The sequence below is a fragment of the Ovis canadensis genome, chromosome 22 (assembly GCF_042477335.2).
Source record: "Ovis canadensis isolate MfBH-ARS-UI-01 breed Bighorn chromosome 22, ARS-UI_OviCan_v2, whole genome shotgun sequence".
Taxonomy (NCBI): Eukaryota; Metazoa; Chordata; class Mammalia; order Artiodactyla; family Bovidae; genus Ovis; species Ovis canadensis.
The window spans coordinates 33988736-34002551 of NC_091266.1; the positions used below are offsets into that span (position 1 = coordinate 33988736).

General features: G+C 40.6%; 1 protein-coding gene across 1 annotated transcript in view; it reads right to left on the reverse strand.

The window, feature by feature from the left end:
* Positions 1 to 416: 416 nt before the first annotated feature.
* The window catches only part of ARHGAP19 (Rho GTPase activating protein 19), a 64497-nt gene continuing 51097 nt past the window's right edge, over positions 417 to 13816 (reverse strand). The window contains exons 9-12 of the mRNA XM_069568211.1: positions 11776 to 11874; positions 9674 to 9784; positions 9067 to 9145; positions 417 to 4257 (exon numbers count right to left, since the gene is read on the reverse strand). Coding sequence (XP_069424312.1) covers positions 4253 to 4257; positions 9067 to 9145; positions 9674 to 9784; positions 11776 to 11874 — 294 coding nt within the window. The 3' untranslated portion in view covers positions 417 to 4252. The remainder of the gene's footprint in view (positions 4258 to 9066; positions 9146 to 9673; positions 9785 to 11775; positions 11875 to 13816) is intronic.

Below are 13816 nucleotides of genomic sequence, written 5' to 3' on the forward strand. Positions count from 1 at the left end.
CAGAGTTGTCTAAACACTACAGCTTGCTGGCCTAGATGAAAATGTCACTTGGTTTTTACTGTTACTATAACCATCACTCCTTATTTTTAAATGAGGAAATAAAGATTATGTGAGAAACTGAAATCTGGGCAAGGCATACTAGACTCAGCCAAGGGAAATCAGGAAACACAAAATTCCCAGAGGTTCCAATCCCATTTCCAATCAGCCAAAAAAGCCCCACTCCCCCTGAACCCACCCACCCAGCTGGAGAGCAAGCCAAAGACACACTGTTCTTAGGTGTCACAGTCCTCAGAACAAGAGGCCACCTCTGTCATAACAGCTCAGTCAAACTTGAAACAAACCATTTTTTTAAGAGGCAACCTCTCTTTAAAATAATCCATCAGTCAAATGTAAATGAAGAGACTGATCAAAGCCTATAGATATGAAACAAAAGAAATTTAATTTCAGAATATTACATGAATATAAAAGAAAAACAATACATGTTTCTTTACAGTTACATATATATATAGGATATAGCTGAATAAGAATGAAAAAATTAAAAATGGTTAGACAGTTAAGAAACCTTGCTTCTCTTGTTGAACGAGCTTGGGGTTAGTGAAAAGGCAAGCCTTGCTATGAAGAAAGGACCCTGGGGCAGGAGTGTTTTTCCCAACCAGTTCTGCTGGTCCCCAAACGTGTCTGGGGGAGTGCTCAATGGCTCTTTAGCATCTGCTGTGGCCGCGCACACTCCAGTTTCCATGGTAACCCGAGCACTCAGGCTATCAAGTCTTAACTCCACCTCCTTGCCAGCCCTCCCATCCACTCTCCACCTGTAGAAACAGCTCAGCATGACCTGCAGAGGAAAGCCAGCTTTCCCACAGTGAGTTTTAGATCGGATTAATTACCACTGGTCTGGAAAGCTTGTGTATCTTATAAACCTGAATCTTCCCCAATTTCTACAGCAATCCTGCCAACTGCTGGTATCCAGCTTTGGATCCAGGTCCTATCTTCAGTACCAAGGCTTCCAGATGGATGCGGGTCTCTCCTGGGGAAAGGAATTCTACTCAGAAAAGACTTCAGAATGAGAGCCAGCCTCAAGCATGTGTGTGAGGCTCTGCAGGAAGTAAGGAAGCAGATGAAGTCGAGAGACCACTCTGCGACCACAGGATGTCCTGGAAGGCAGTGTTTTAAACCGTATCCTAACAGAGATTTCTATGAGGAAAGCTGAACAGAAACACTGCTGTTCCAGAGGAGAGAATGGCTCTGCTCTGACACTCTGCAACCACTGGCTTTCTTACAAGCCAACAAAACAGCCACCGCTGGAACATCCAGTGATCACCGCAGTTAACCCCAAATTGCTCTGTTTCCCAAGGTAGCCCACTGTCATTCCTGACTACGGAAGAATCGTTAGGGGTAATGAGCTGGTGGAGGGTCAACTACAGTTTCAGTTGATTCATGAGGTACCACCTCCTTGACTGTGTTTGGTGCTCAGGTACAATCAGTATCATCTAATCCTCTTTCATTGCTGCAGTGCAGTCTTTCCAAGCAGGTGCGCTGCACCACTGTACCAAGTTAGAAAGTTAGAAAGTCCAGCGCCCAAGGTTTTCACTGACTCAACCAGGATGGCTCACCCAGTGCCAACTGATCTGAATTAAGGAAGTGGTCTGCATTTTTTATGCTTGACCCCACATAAGATATACTGCCCCCATTAATATTACATCAAAATCCACTGCAACTGACCCCAGAAAGAAAGGAAAATTTAAAAACAAGAGGCATTTCCAACAAAATTGTTTCAACATGAAAAACAAACAAAAAACAGATTTTTAAAAATATTACATATTTTTAAAATTGTTGAATACTGGCTCAAAAATGCCTGCCCACCAAGTCAGAAGGGCAACAGTATCCTCCTGTAGCAAATGCTTAAAGGGTCTTTTTATTCTCCCTAAGATTCCACAGGATTAGAACAGTTACATATTATAAGGCAGAAGGTTATACTGTTTATTTCTCAATCTGGATTCCAACTAGATCACAGCTTCTGTTAAAAAACAAACAAGAAAAGACCTTCCCTTACAGCAAGGGAAATCATATTTAATAAATACTTTAATGAAACACACATACCCAAATACCTACATAAACTGCCCAAAGGGGCAAGCTATATAGAAGCACATGACAGAATCTCTCACCACCCCAGCCCCAGAGCACTAGGCTGGATTACTAAGTGCACTCAACCAACTAAATCTCAAATAGAACCTCCCTCAGATAGAACCACAGAAGCACCTCAATGACAAGGAGGTATGAGGCCACAGCTCGGCTCCCTCCACCTGTGCCAGACCACGTTTGGCAGACCACACCACTCCAGAATGAGACGCTCAGACAAACTAAGAGAGCAAGTATTGAGTTAAGGGAGGACACCACTTTCACCTGGTCGTACCAAAAGGGGTCTGTTTGAACTCACTAATAGCTGGTGCAAGAAATTTTATAAGGAAAAAAGTCAAATAGAACCCGACATATATGAACTTGCTAATAAGTATTTTTTAAGAATGACATAAAACTACTGTAGAGAAAGGGACTTCTGAGCAGCGTTATACTCCTGACCATATATTATTCACAATCTATCAAGTTGGATGGCCAAATTTTCCATTTTTCTCCACTACTGTTGATACAGTGGCAGAAGAAACAGAAAATACAGCAGACAAGACTGACTTCCAGATACAAGCAAACTGTGCTCCCCAGAATCACGTTCTGTTTCCGCAATAACACACCGACAGTTTATAGACAGGGCAGAAGTCATCTGCTGGGCAACTGCCTTTGCCCTGAGGCCTGACTCAGCTCCGGCACGTGGGGTGAGAATGGTTACACGTCTAACAGAGCAAGCATAAGCTCCCTCCTGCTCCTGCTGCTCTCTGGACAGTGACGCCTCACACTGGATCAGAGCCTTGCCACTCTCCTCAAACACATGTGAACATCCCCAACGCAGTCAAAGCGCCAGCCCATCTCCAAACTACTCCCGGTGCCCACTGTGACAAGGAAAGGGGCGGGCCAGCAGCCACTCTTGAACACAGGTGATAAACCACAACTGCTTCCAAACAAGAACATTCTTTCCTTTAAATCTCTCAGTCCTGCAGAGAAAGATGCTCGCTTCCTTCCTCTGACTCCAGCTTGCTCTCAGGAGACGGATCAGCCTGCACACCTGATCCCTTAGAAGGATGCAGTGTAATCTCATCCATCAGGAGTCATCCTGGCCATAAAGCCAGCTCCAGCCTAATCCTACTCCAGAGCTTCCACTACATACAGGTATTTCAGCAAGCCTCACGTAAACTGTTGGTGTCATGCCTTGAGTCACAGTGACTGGGCACAGAAGGCACCACATTGGCACCAGAGATGTTTTAGGTGAGAAGAATCTGAATGAAGGAAGGAGTTCGGCAACCATACGACTATTCTGACATCACTGAAAAAAGAGGAAGACAGGGAGGGAGACAGAAAGGAAGGAGGGAAGAAAGGACACAGTTTAACATCGTTTGTTAAGATATTGCATCATTCTGAATTATTCAATACTGCAGGCCAAACACCTATAATCTCAGGCCCAAGAAATCATTAAAAAAAAAAAAATTCCCAGGAAAGCGATAAATTCTTTGGACACAAATAGGTACTGAGGAGTACAGCCTCATAAGACAAAGAGCTTAAGGTGAAAAAGAGACAAGACATCTGGCTTAGGGCCCATTTTAATTACCTATCCAAAATATGGCTTTTTTAAAAATAAGAAAAAACAAATAAACAAAAACAATACCCAACATATCCCCCAATACTATCAAAACAGAGAAAAGTCCAAACTATCAGTTAAAAATAACATCAATCCACTAGGATTGACTGCACTTTTTTTAAAAAATCACTGCAGCTGAGCACAAACTTCAAATTTTCAGAAAACAGAACCTGCCTAAACAAACACATGGAATAGGCGGAGGAGTCTGCCTAGTTCTGCTCATTGATTGTGCTGTGTGTAAGCTGGTTTGGCTGTTTAGTAGTTTCCCCAGAACATTTTTTTAAAGAGAGAGAGAGTTGCTAGCACCGGTTTAGTAGGCAGAATCTGCAGACATCTCCGCTGAGTGAGGTTAGAGGTATCAGTTGAGTCACAGGATTAGTTGGCTTTCACAATTCAACACGCAGCAAGCGAGCTGCAAGTCCCAGCTTTTCTGTGGGTGGTCACGGCCCGTGGCCCACAGAAGAAAGAATTCTGGGTGGACAACAGGAAAACTCTGGATCCTTCAGAAGAATCCTAGGCTGAAAGAGAAAAAGGAACATTAAACACATTTGTAAATATTTCTTTCTGCAAATATCCCACCTAAAAGCTAGAGAAATCTATACTTAGTATTTTCTACAACCTGAGGGTTAGAGATCAATCCATTGGATCACTGAAAAAGCAAGAGAAACAGAGAAAAACATCCACTTCTGTTTTATTGACTATGCCAAAGCCTTTGACTGTGTGGATGACAACAAACTGTGGAAAATTAAAGAGATGGGAATACAAGACCACCTGACCTGCCTCTTGAGAAACCTGTATACAGGTCAGGAAGCAACAGTTAGAACTGGACATGGAACAACAGACTGGTTCCAAATAGGGAAAGGAGTACGTCAAGGCTGTATATTGTCACCCTGCTTATTTAACTTATCTGCAGAGCACATCATGAGAAATGCTGAGCTGGGTGAAGCACAAGCTGGAATCAAGACTGCTGGGAGAAATATCAATAACCTCAGATATGCAGATGACACCACCCTTATAGCAGAAAGCAAAGAAGAACTAAAGAGCTTCTTGATGAAAGTGAAAGAGAAGAGTGAAAAAGTTGGCTTAAAACTCAGCATTCAGAAAATTAAGATCATGGCATCTGGTCCCATCACTTCATGTGATGGGATACCAATGTATCCTTCAAAAATAACTTATGCTTGGGGAACAGAAGGGGAAACAGTGGAAACAGTGACAGACTTTATTTTTTTGGGCTCCAAAATCACTGCAAATGATGATTGCATCCATGAAATTAAAAGACGCTTACTCCTTGGAAGAAAAGTTATGACCAACCTACACAGCATATTAAAAAGCAGAGACATTACTTTGCCAACAAAGGTCCGTCTAGTCATGGCTATGGTTTTTCCAGTGGTCATGTATGGATGTGAAAGATGGACTATAAAGAAAGCTGAACACCAAAAAATTGATGCTTTTGAACTGCGGTGTTGGAGAAGACTCTTGAGAGTCCCTTGGACTTCACGGAGATCCAGCCAGTCCATCCTATAGGAGATCAGCCCTGGGTGTTCATTGGAAGGACTGATGTTGAAGTTGAAACTCCAATATTTTGGCCACCTGATGGGAAGAGTTGACTCACTTGAAAAGACCCTCATGCTGGGAAAGATTGAAGGTGGGAGGAAAAGGGCATGACAGATGAGATGGCTGGATGGCATCACTGACTCAATGGATGTGAGTTTGGGTGGACTCCGGGAGTTGGTGATGGACAGGGAGGCCTGGCGTGCTGTGGTTCGTGGACAGAGGGAAGGGGAGGCAGACGACAGTAAAGCACTGCAGAGATGGAAAAAAACTAAAGAGGAAGGAGCAGGAGAACAGTGTGAAGAGTCAGACAGGACTGAGCGACTGAACTGAACTGAACTGCAGGTTAGAGAGTCTAATTGAGAAGCGTTTACTCTCTACCAAGTAAGCATCATTTTGTTCTCTTGCCCTAATCTCACTTTATTAAATCATGTTAATGGCAATAACACTACCTTTACTGAGTGCGTATTTTGTGCCAGGCATTGCTGAATTCTTTATGTATACTGTCTCATTCACCCTCACAAAAAACTGCATGAAGTAATGTTCTTGCCATTTTATAGGTAAAGAATCTGAAGCCTATACCAATGAACTTACTCTAAGATATATAGCTACTAAGGCTGAGGACTAAAACCAAGTCTAACTGAACTCAAAGCTCATATTCTTACCACCACTACGTCTCTCACCAGCAAATGTTTACTAAATGCCTACTGGATGCCAGGTAGTCATTACAGTGCAGAAGAGAAGGGCAGGGGGTCACAAACATATCAAGTTTGGCCTTTGTCTTCCAGAAGAGAAACTAGCTAAAGAAGTAAGACAAAACATACGAAGTAAATAACTAAGATAAATCACATTAAATGTCAACATTTTAGCAATGTCAATAAGAGTTCAAAGGAAAAAGTACATTTGTCTGAGATAGCCAAAGAAGATTTTGCAGAGGAGGTAGGGTTTAGGCTGGCTAGAATTCTGACTGCTGAAAAGAATGCCCATTAATACATGGGTGCTAAATCAGCAGTTCTCATCCGGGAGTGATTCTGCCCCCTTCCCTGAAGGGGATATTTGACAATGTCAGGGAGCAGACACTGGTTGTTACAACAGGAAGAAGGGTACTGGCATCCAGTGGGTAGAGACCAGGAATGCTACGAACTCTCACACAATGCACAGGACAGCTCCCCATAGCAAAGAATTATCTGGCTTAAAATGTCAATAGTGCCACCTGAGAAACTTCAGGCTAAATACATGTCTTTGGGAATACACTATTGATTATGATAATAAAATTGCATTATCTTCTTCAAAAAAAAATGTGTTCCTTTAATAAAATCAACATCAAAAAAAATCTAGTACTGTATTCATTGTGTAAAAGAAAGAGATGGCAGGTACTTGGATCTGTGGACCTGGAGACTAGACAGAGTTCAGATCTGGAGCTGCAGGCTGGGGAAAGGGTATCAAACAGGGAACAGAACTGAGCTGCAGAAGTAGACCAAACTGCTAAGGGGACAGGCACGGAGGGGAGGACAGGGACAGGCAGAGCCTTGAGACAGAGCACTGAAAAAACATGAAGAGAGGCAAGGGGAGGCAGACGACAGAAAGGCACTGCAGAGATGGAAAAAAACTAAAGAGGAAGGAGGAGGAGGAGAACAGTGTGAAGTCATGACACCCACAGGTGTTCCCAGACAACAAGCAAACAGGGAGAAGGTGAAGCGAAAATACCACTGCCTAGGCTGCAGACGGTGACTGCAGCCATGACATTAAAGACACTCACTCCTTGGAAGCAAAGTTATGACCAACCTAGACAGCATATTCAAAAGCAGAGACATTACTTTGCTGACTAAGGTCCGTCTAGTCAAGGCTATGGTTTTTCCTGTGGTCATGTATGGATGTGAGAGTTGGACTGTGAAGAAGATTGAGCGTGGAAGAATTGATGCTTTTGAACTGTGGTGTTGGAGAAGACTCTTGAGAGTCCCTTGGACTGCAAGGAGATCCAACCAGTCCATTCTGAAATCCCAGCCCTGGGATTTCTTTGGAAGGAATGATGCTGAAGCTGAAACTCCAGTACTTTGGCCACCTCATGAGAAGAGTTGACTCATTGGAAAAGACTCTGATGCTGGGAGGAATTGGGGGCAGGAGAAGAAGGGGGCGACAGAGGATGAGATGGCTGGATGGCATCACTGACTCCATGGACGCCAGTCTGAGTGAACTCTGGGAGTTGGTGATCGACAGGGAGGATTGGCGTGCTGCGATTCATGGGGTCACAAAGAGTCGGACACGACTGAGCGACTGAATTGAACTGAACTGAACTGAACTGAAGCCAGTAGGAGGTCATTCATTATCTGTGGGCCTCCACTTTTCTGAACCACTAACATTTTTGAGAATCTTATAAAAACTATATATTCTCTCTTAAAACTCCATCAATAAAACTCCATCAATAATACCAGGAACTTTATTAGAGCCCTTAGAAAGTCCACAGTAAACAGGAAGAATCTTTGCTCTAAAACTGCTTGGTAAAATATCAAACTAGCTTATTTTTTAATGCATTTCTTTCTTCCAAAAGTAGAGCTGTCAACATAGACAGTATTTCTTGATTATCTTCAAAAATGAAAGCAATAAAAGGTGTAACTACTACAAACAAATGTATCCTTCAAAAATAACTTATGCTTGGTTTGGACTTAGATAAGTAGAAATCTTTAGACACATACACTCCAAACCCTGAACTTGCCTCAGTCAGTCAATTGAGCCTACAAGTCAGAGGCAACAAGGAAAGAAGAGAGAGTTCAGATCATTCATTCAAGGATAAGTAAGAAGACCATACTGAAATCTAATTTCGTAGAAAAGAATAAAGATTCATCTGTAAGGACTGGGCTTTTGTTCTCCTTCTATTGCTTATATCTCAAACAGTAAGTATGCTCGTATTTCAATGGTAAAATGACCATATCAAACCAGAAATTACTTCATCTGCCATGCAAGCCTTATAGAACCAGACCACATCTTGCCCAGTCTTCCTTAGTAACAATTACTACTGTCTGTTAATGCTTTAACAATCACAATGTGCTTTCAAAACATTCTTTTAATTGAGACTCATTAGAAATCCAAGAAGTAGATACAACTGTTAATATTATCTCCATTTTTGGAGGAGAAAGTGGGTTGAGAGGGAGTGGCTGGTCCTAACCACAGATCCCCTGGCCTTTCCAGTGAGCCATGTGGCTTCCTCAGAGAAAAGCGCAGCAGTCGGTGCCCTCCATCGGCTGAGCCTTGGGCCATCAGCAGTCTCAGCACTAAATTATCCTTTTTACCCTAAATATCCTTAAAAACATGGTGTATGATCTGATTTCCGAGTCCTTTAGCATGAGCTCTTTATTTGAAAAGCCTAATTGAATAAACAAAGGTGAAATCTACACAGAAAAATAACACAATTGTTCCATGTTTGCTGAGCACCTTCTCAGCACGCCTGTACTTGGTTTCACAAGTTAGTTTACATTTGCTTTTAATTTGCTTAACAAGTACTCTTAAAATATCCTTCCCATGTGTCCTGTCTGTCTGAGGATTCAGGAACCCTGCGGGTCTGTGTTCACAGCTCTGCCCTCGGCACCTGGGACAGTTCTGAGTAGATGTTCAGGAACCATCTGCTACATGAACTCCAGGGTAAGGACCCAGCCTTGTAATTTTTACATTACTTCTAACTACCACCATACCACACTAGGAATTCAAAACCTGCTACTGACTGACTAGATGCGGAAAGGAACTACATCCACTGGGACGTGCAGAGTAAGTTCAACCAGTACCTTTTTTCCCCTCTTTCTTCCCCTCAGGCCATTTCAGTCTTGTTGGTGTCATCAGGACAGCTGGAGAGCCAGAAAATAACTGGAACGAGAAAATTTTAGAGTGGCTTAAATGTCCTAATGTCATTCCTATAAACAGATTTTGCTAACAGAGGAATTATTTACTTGTTCAATTTCAATATGAAGAGTTTTACCAACATATTCATATCTCATTAATGTAACTGTTTTATTGCTGGCTTAATGAAGTAGCCATTCCTGGAGGGATGGCTCCATGGCTAATGCAGCGCCAAGCAGGCCTGACTCAAATGTTGCCCACCCTGTGGAGCCTCCCAGTAAGCACCGCTCCCTCCAGGACTGTGTGTGCGGAGCTATTTCACTGCACTGGTCATTGCTGCCTATAGCTGGCTATGTCCTCCCTGAACTTGAAATGTGTTTGTTGAATGAATCAGTGAAAGCCTACAGAAAGAAGACAATCAGCATAAATGAAAAGATCGAGAAAAAAGGCTGAAAGGCCCAAAGAAACACAGTAAAACAAATGACGGCATGTTAATTTTCTCCTGTTCCACAGATGAACACATACAAAGAAAAAGTACAAAGAGCTGTATCTTACTAAGTTCATATTTTCCTTGCTGGCTCTCTTCAATTCACCAATGGCTACAGAATCCGGAGGAGGGTAATTGTTTTTCTTTTCTGACATCATTTGATTTCCCAGGACCTTCCGCTGATTTAGGAAAAGAAAATATTTGATTTATAAACAGCTACTATATCTGTATTATATATACCTATACTGGCCTTCAAAACTACAGTTTCTTAAGTTAAAAAATCTCAGCTCTCTGATAAAGTCCCACAGGCATCTTACACGAGAGGTCAAAGCATGTTACTAAAATTGCCTTTCTTTAGGTGATCACTATTCCTTTAGTCCTCTATCTAAAGGACCGAAATGTTAAAAGAAACTTTACAGTTGATTTAAACCAACCAATATGGGCCCATTACAATGTTTCTGAGGCCATAAAAGAAATGCCAGTTACCTACCAGTATAATTTTTTCCCTAAAGACATGTCTCTGTCTCATGACTCTTAAGAGTCCCTCCTCCCCTCCCTACTAAGAGACACTTAACACAGGACCCACTCTAAGATTTTGCTTCCCTGTCATGTCTTCCTCACACAGGATTGGAAAATTCGGAAAAATTCTCTAAGAGCTCCTATTATAACCACAAGAGGATACGGGCCTTCTTAAAAAGGTCCTGTGACTATACTGACATTCAACGCAAGACTAAAAACCCTTTGATGTCTGAACAGCTTAGAAGCTGATGTAACCTACTGTAACAGCTGACAGTGACAATTCTACCATCTTTGAAGAAATCCTCTCTTTCTTCTCGTTAGAGAATAAATTTGAATTCCAAAAAAAGAACATATCAAAACTAGAACATTAAACTTTACAATATAAACATCAGTAGGAATATTCTGATGCAATAAATCATTTACATAAGAGGAATTTTGGAGGAAAAAAGTCTAGCCAAAAAAAGGTATCAAAGCAGGAAAGAAATCAAATAGCTAAAACACAGAAATGCTGGAAAAATAAGGCCAGTCCATCTTCCTTTCAGAAGTCAGATACCACCTCACAGTAAGCTGAATAGGGGATGCCAGGAGTCATAGGACTAGCTATAAAGCTTCCACTGAATTTTTAACAGACCTTTCACTATTCCTTTGCTGTCAAGCAGAAACCTACATCTATTATTAGCTTGAAAGTCTCCTCATTTACAACGAAAACACTTAATCCTTCTGTCCTACAAAACTTGTTAACACTGTGTCTAAATTATTGTTCTGAAATGTTTTCTCCTGATAGAATTATAAGCTCTTTTATAATTCTAAAGTTTTAAATTCTCTCTCAGTAAAGAAGAGGGCAGATGCCAAGAGAATATTATATTCTTACCTTTCAAGCAACAATTAGCAATACTTCTAGAACCAACAGCAGAAGAGCTCACTATAAAGAAAAAACTATACCCATCTAACTTCAGTTAAAGGAACATTTGTTTGACTAACACAGAGAAACATTTATTTAACTATTACTTTTCTCATTACAACCATCTCTACAGCCAAGAAGAATGACAGACCTTCCTTGGCTTCTTTACGCCTGGAGATCTGAACCCCCATAACCAGCTATCTACTCCCACCTGCTGGTAATATCCCTTAGTTACAAGTTCAGATCATCCACGAAGACTGGAGTAAACTGAATATACAATCATGGCAGCAACAGCACAGAAGTATATGTTGCATTTGTTTTAAAAACAAGATTTTTAATGAAGTTTTAGATGAAGAAAAGAAAACAACTGATCAAAATTTGGGGTTTACCTAAAAGCCACTAGGCTATCAGAAAATCTATTTCTAGTGTCTGTCAACTTTTTCACTTCTCCTTAACTTCAGCAACCTGCACAGTAAATCAGGAAATGTCTGTCCTTAGCCCCAGGAGACAGCAAAGGACCTTTATTTCTCTTACCCCTTACTTCTCAAATCACAGAGTCCCTTCTCTGATTTGAAACACAGCAGAACGCTTTGAAAATTAAAAGCATTTCCAAATTCTATCCTTTTCTCTTTATAAGTGAACCCTTTATAGAACCCCAAAGAATGGAGTAAAACTGTTTATGCCTAAGAAGAGCCAGACTGTTAGATTTTCTCACGATCAACGTTGAAAATGACAGCACAGCATGCCTACCTTAATGAGGCCACTGAAGGACCGAGAGCGAGCCCTTTTCCGCACCGGGGGAGTAGAAGGCTCGCGTCCTGGTGTCTGGGTCCCAGAATGCTTATTAAACTAGAAGCAAACATCGAGAACATTTTGTTACAGTCTCCCATCAAGAGACAGCATTCTGTGACAATTAATAACTAAATGTAAATACCCAGAGACGTCCAGGAATAAGTGAATGTGTATATACATGGATTAGCAGGCTGGCAAGCAAATCACAAAGGCAGAAATTATGCCACCAAGAAGTCAAATTTTATTAAATTAGCCTGAGGGTAAGTTAAATACTACATACCCCAAAGCAATCAAACTGGAATCAGATTAAGCTTCTAGAATTAGATCTCACCACCAGTTTACAGCAAATACAGAGGACTAAGGAACATCTTAAATAATACCACAGGAATGCAATCAGCAAAATCCTGACTGTGGGAGACAAACAATCTGCTTTCTTTCACAAATAAAGTGCAAAGAGAGTGGGAGGATGTGTGTCTGTGTGTTTAAATGCAATGTGGTATCTGGACTGGCCCCTAGAACAGAAAAACGATGTTAGTGTTAAAACTGGTAACATCCAAATAAAGTCTGCAATGTTAACAGTAATGTACTAATGTTAACTGCTTAGTTTTGACAACTAAGGCGGAACATTAGTTAACATTAGAAGGAACTAGGTGAAAGGTATGTGGGAATTCTGTACTATCTTTGCAATTTTTCTCCAAATCTAAATTATTTTAAATTTAAAAGTTTAGTCAAACAAACAAGCTTCAGCAATTTTTAGGGAGGAAAAAAAACAGGAAGGGGAGAGAAGGGACCTATGTATTAAAAGAAACCTAGTAGCTGTATCAGCTTCCCCCAGAGAATGCATACCCTTTGGTCATGCCACTTCTAGGAAGTAATCTGTAAAGAGAATACTTATGAACAAAAATGTATAAAGTTAAAAAATGCCTAACTTCCCCAATATGTGCAGCAGAGGACAAACTATTTATGTATCAGGTTACAGACAATGAAATATACAAGCATTAAAAATGCTCATAGACTTTTAATGACATGGGAAATGTTCTGATATAATGTTACATGAAAAGGGTAGGGTATTTTAAAAATGGAATATATGTTTTTACCTCAACTAAGCAAAAAAAATATGAAATATATATTCATGGAAAGAAATACAAGAAGGAAATACTCCAAAATGTCACCAGTAGATTATAGATGATTTTTAACTTCTTCTTGACACTCTTCTGGAGACTGCAATATTTCTGCAAGTGAGTATTCATTATTTTTATAATGATGGAGAATAGTAAAATTATAGTTTTTTTCCAAAAATAAATGGCAATATTTTAAATGCAGGCAAGGAGTTTACGAGCATGCACTTAATGAGAAAACACTTATGCTATAATGGTTAATGAAAAAGGGAGAAATCAAAGTATATGATATGATCATAACTATGTCAAAATATATCCATAGGAAACAGACTGAAAGAATATCCAATATGTAAACACTGGTAGGATGAGTGATTTATTTTCTTTTAATCCTTCACTATAATCTTCCAGTTTTCTAAGAAGAGCAAAACTAACGCTAGCTTTTCCCTTTGTATTATCTTTGACCTCAGTCTTCTTGATGAGAGAAGTCATTTACACTTGTCCTACCTGAATTACTGGCTTAGTTTCTACCAAGAATTAAACCACAAAACTGCTTCAAATCTGTAGTATTACTCAGCCATAAAATTCCAGTCACAGCACAATCTGCTAGATCTCAAAGTAACTTCAAAGAGAGTGACAGAAAATTTTCTCTTAAAGGACTTTGTCAACTGTTAAGAACAGCTCAGTTCAACATTTTTGGAGCACTTGTTTTTGTCTGGCCCCATGCTTGAGATAAACTATAAAAAATAAAAATAAAAACACAGACTCATCCCTCAAGAAGGTCCCAGTTGAATAAGAATTCAAGAGGCCGACCTTGCCTGTTTAGCTAAAATTCAAGAAGGGTTGAGACAAAATAAGTTTCCTGAGAAAGAAACTAACCATGT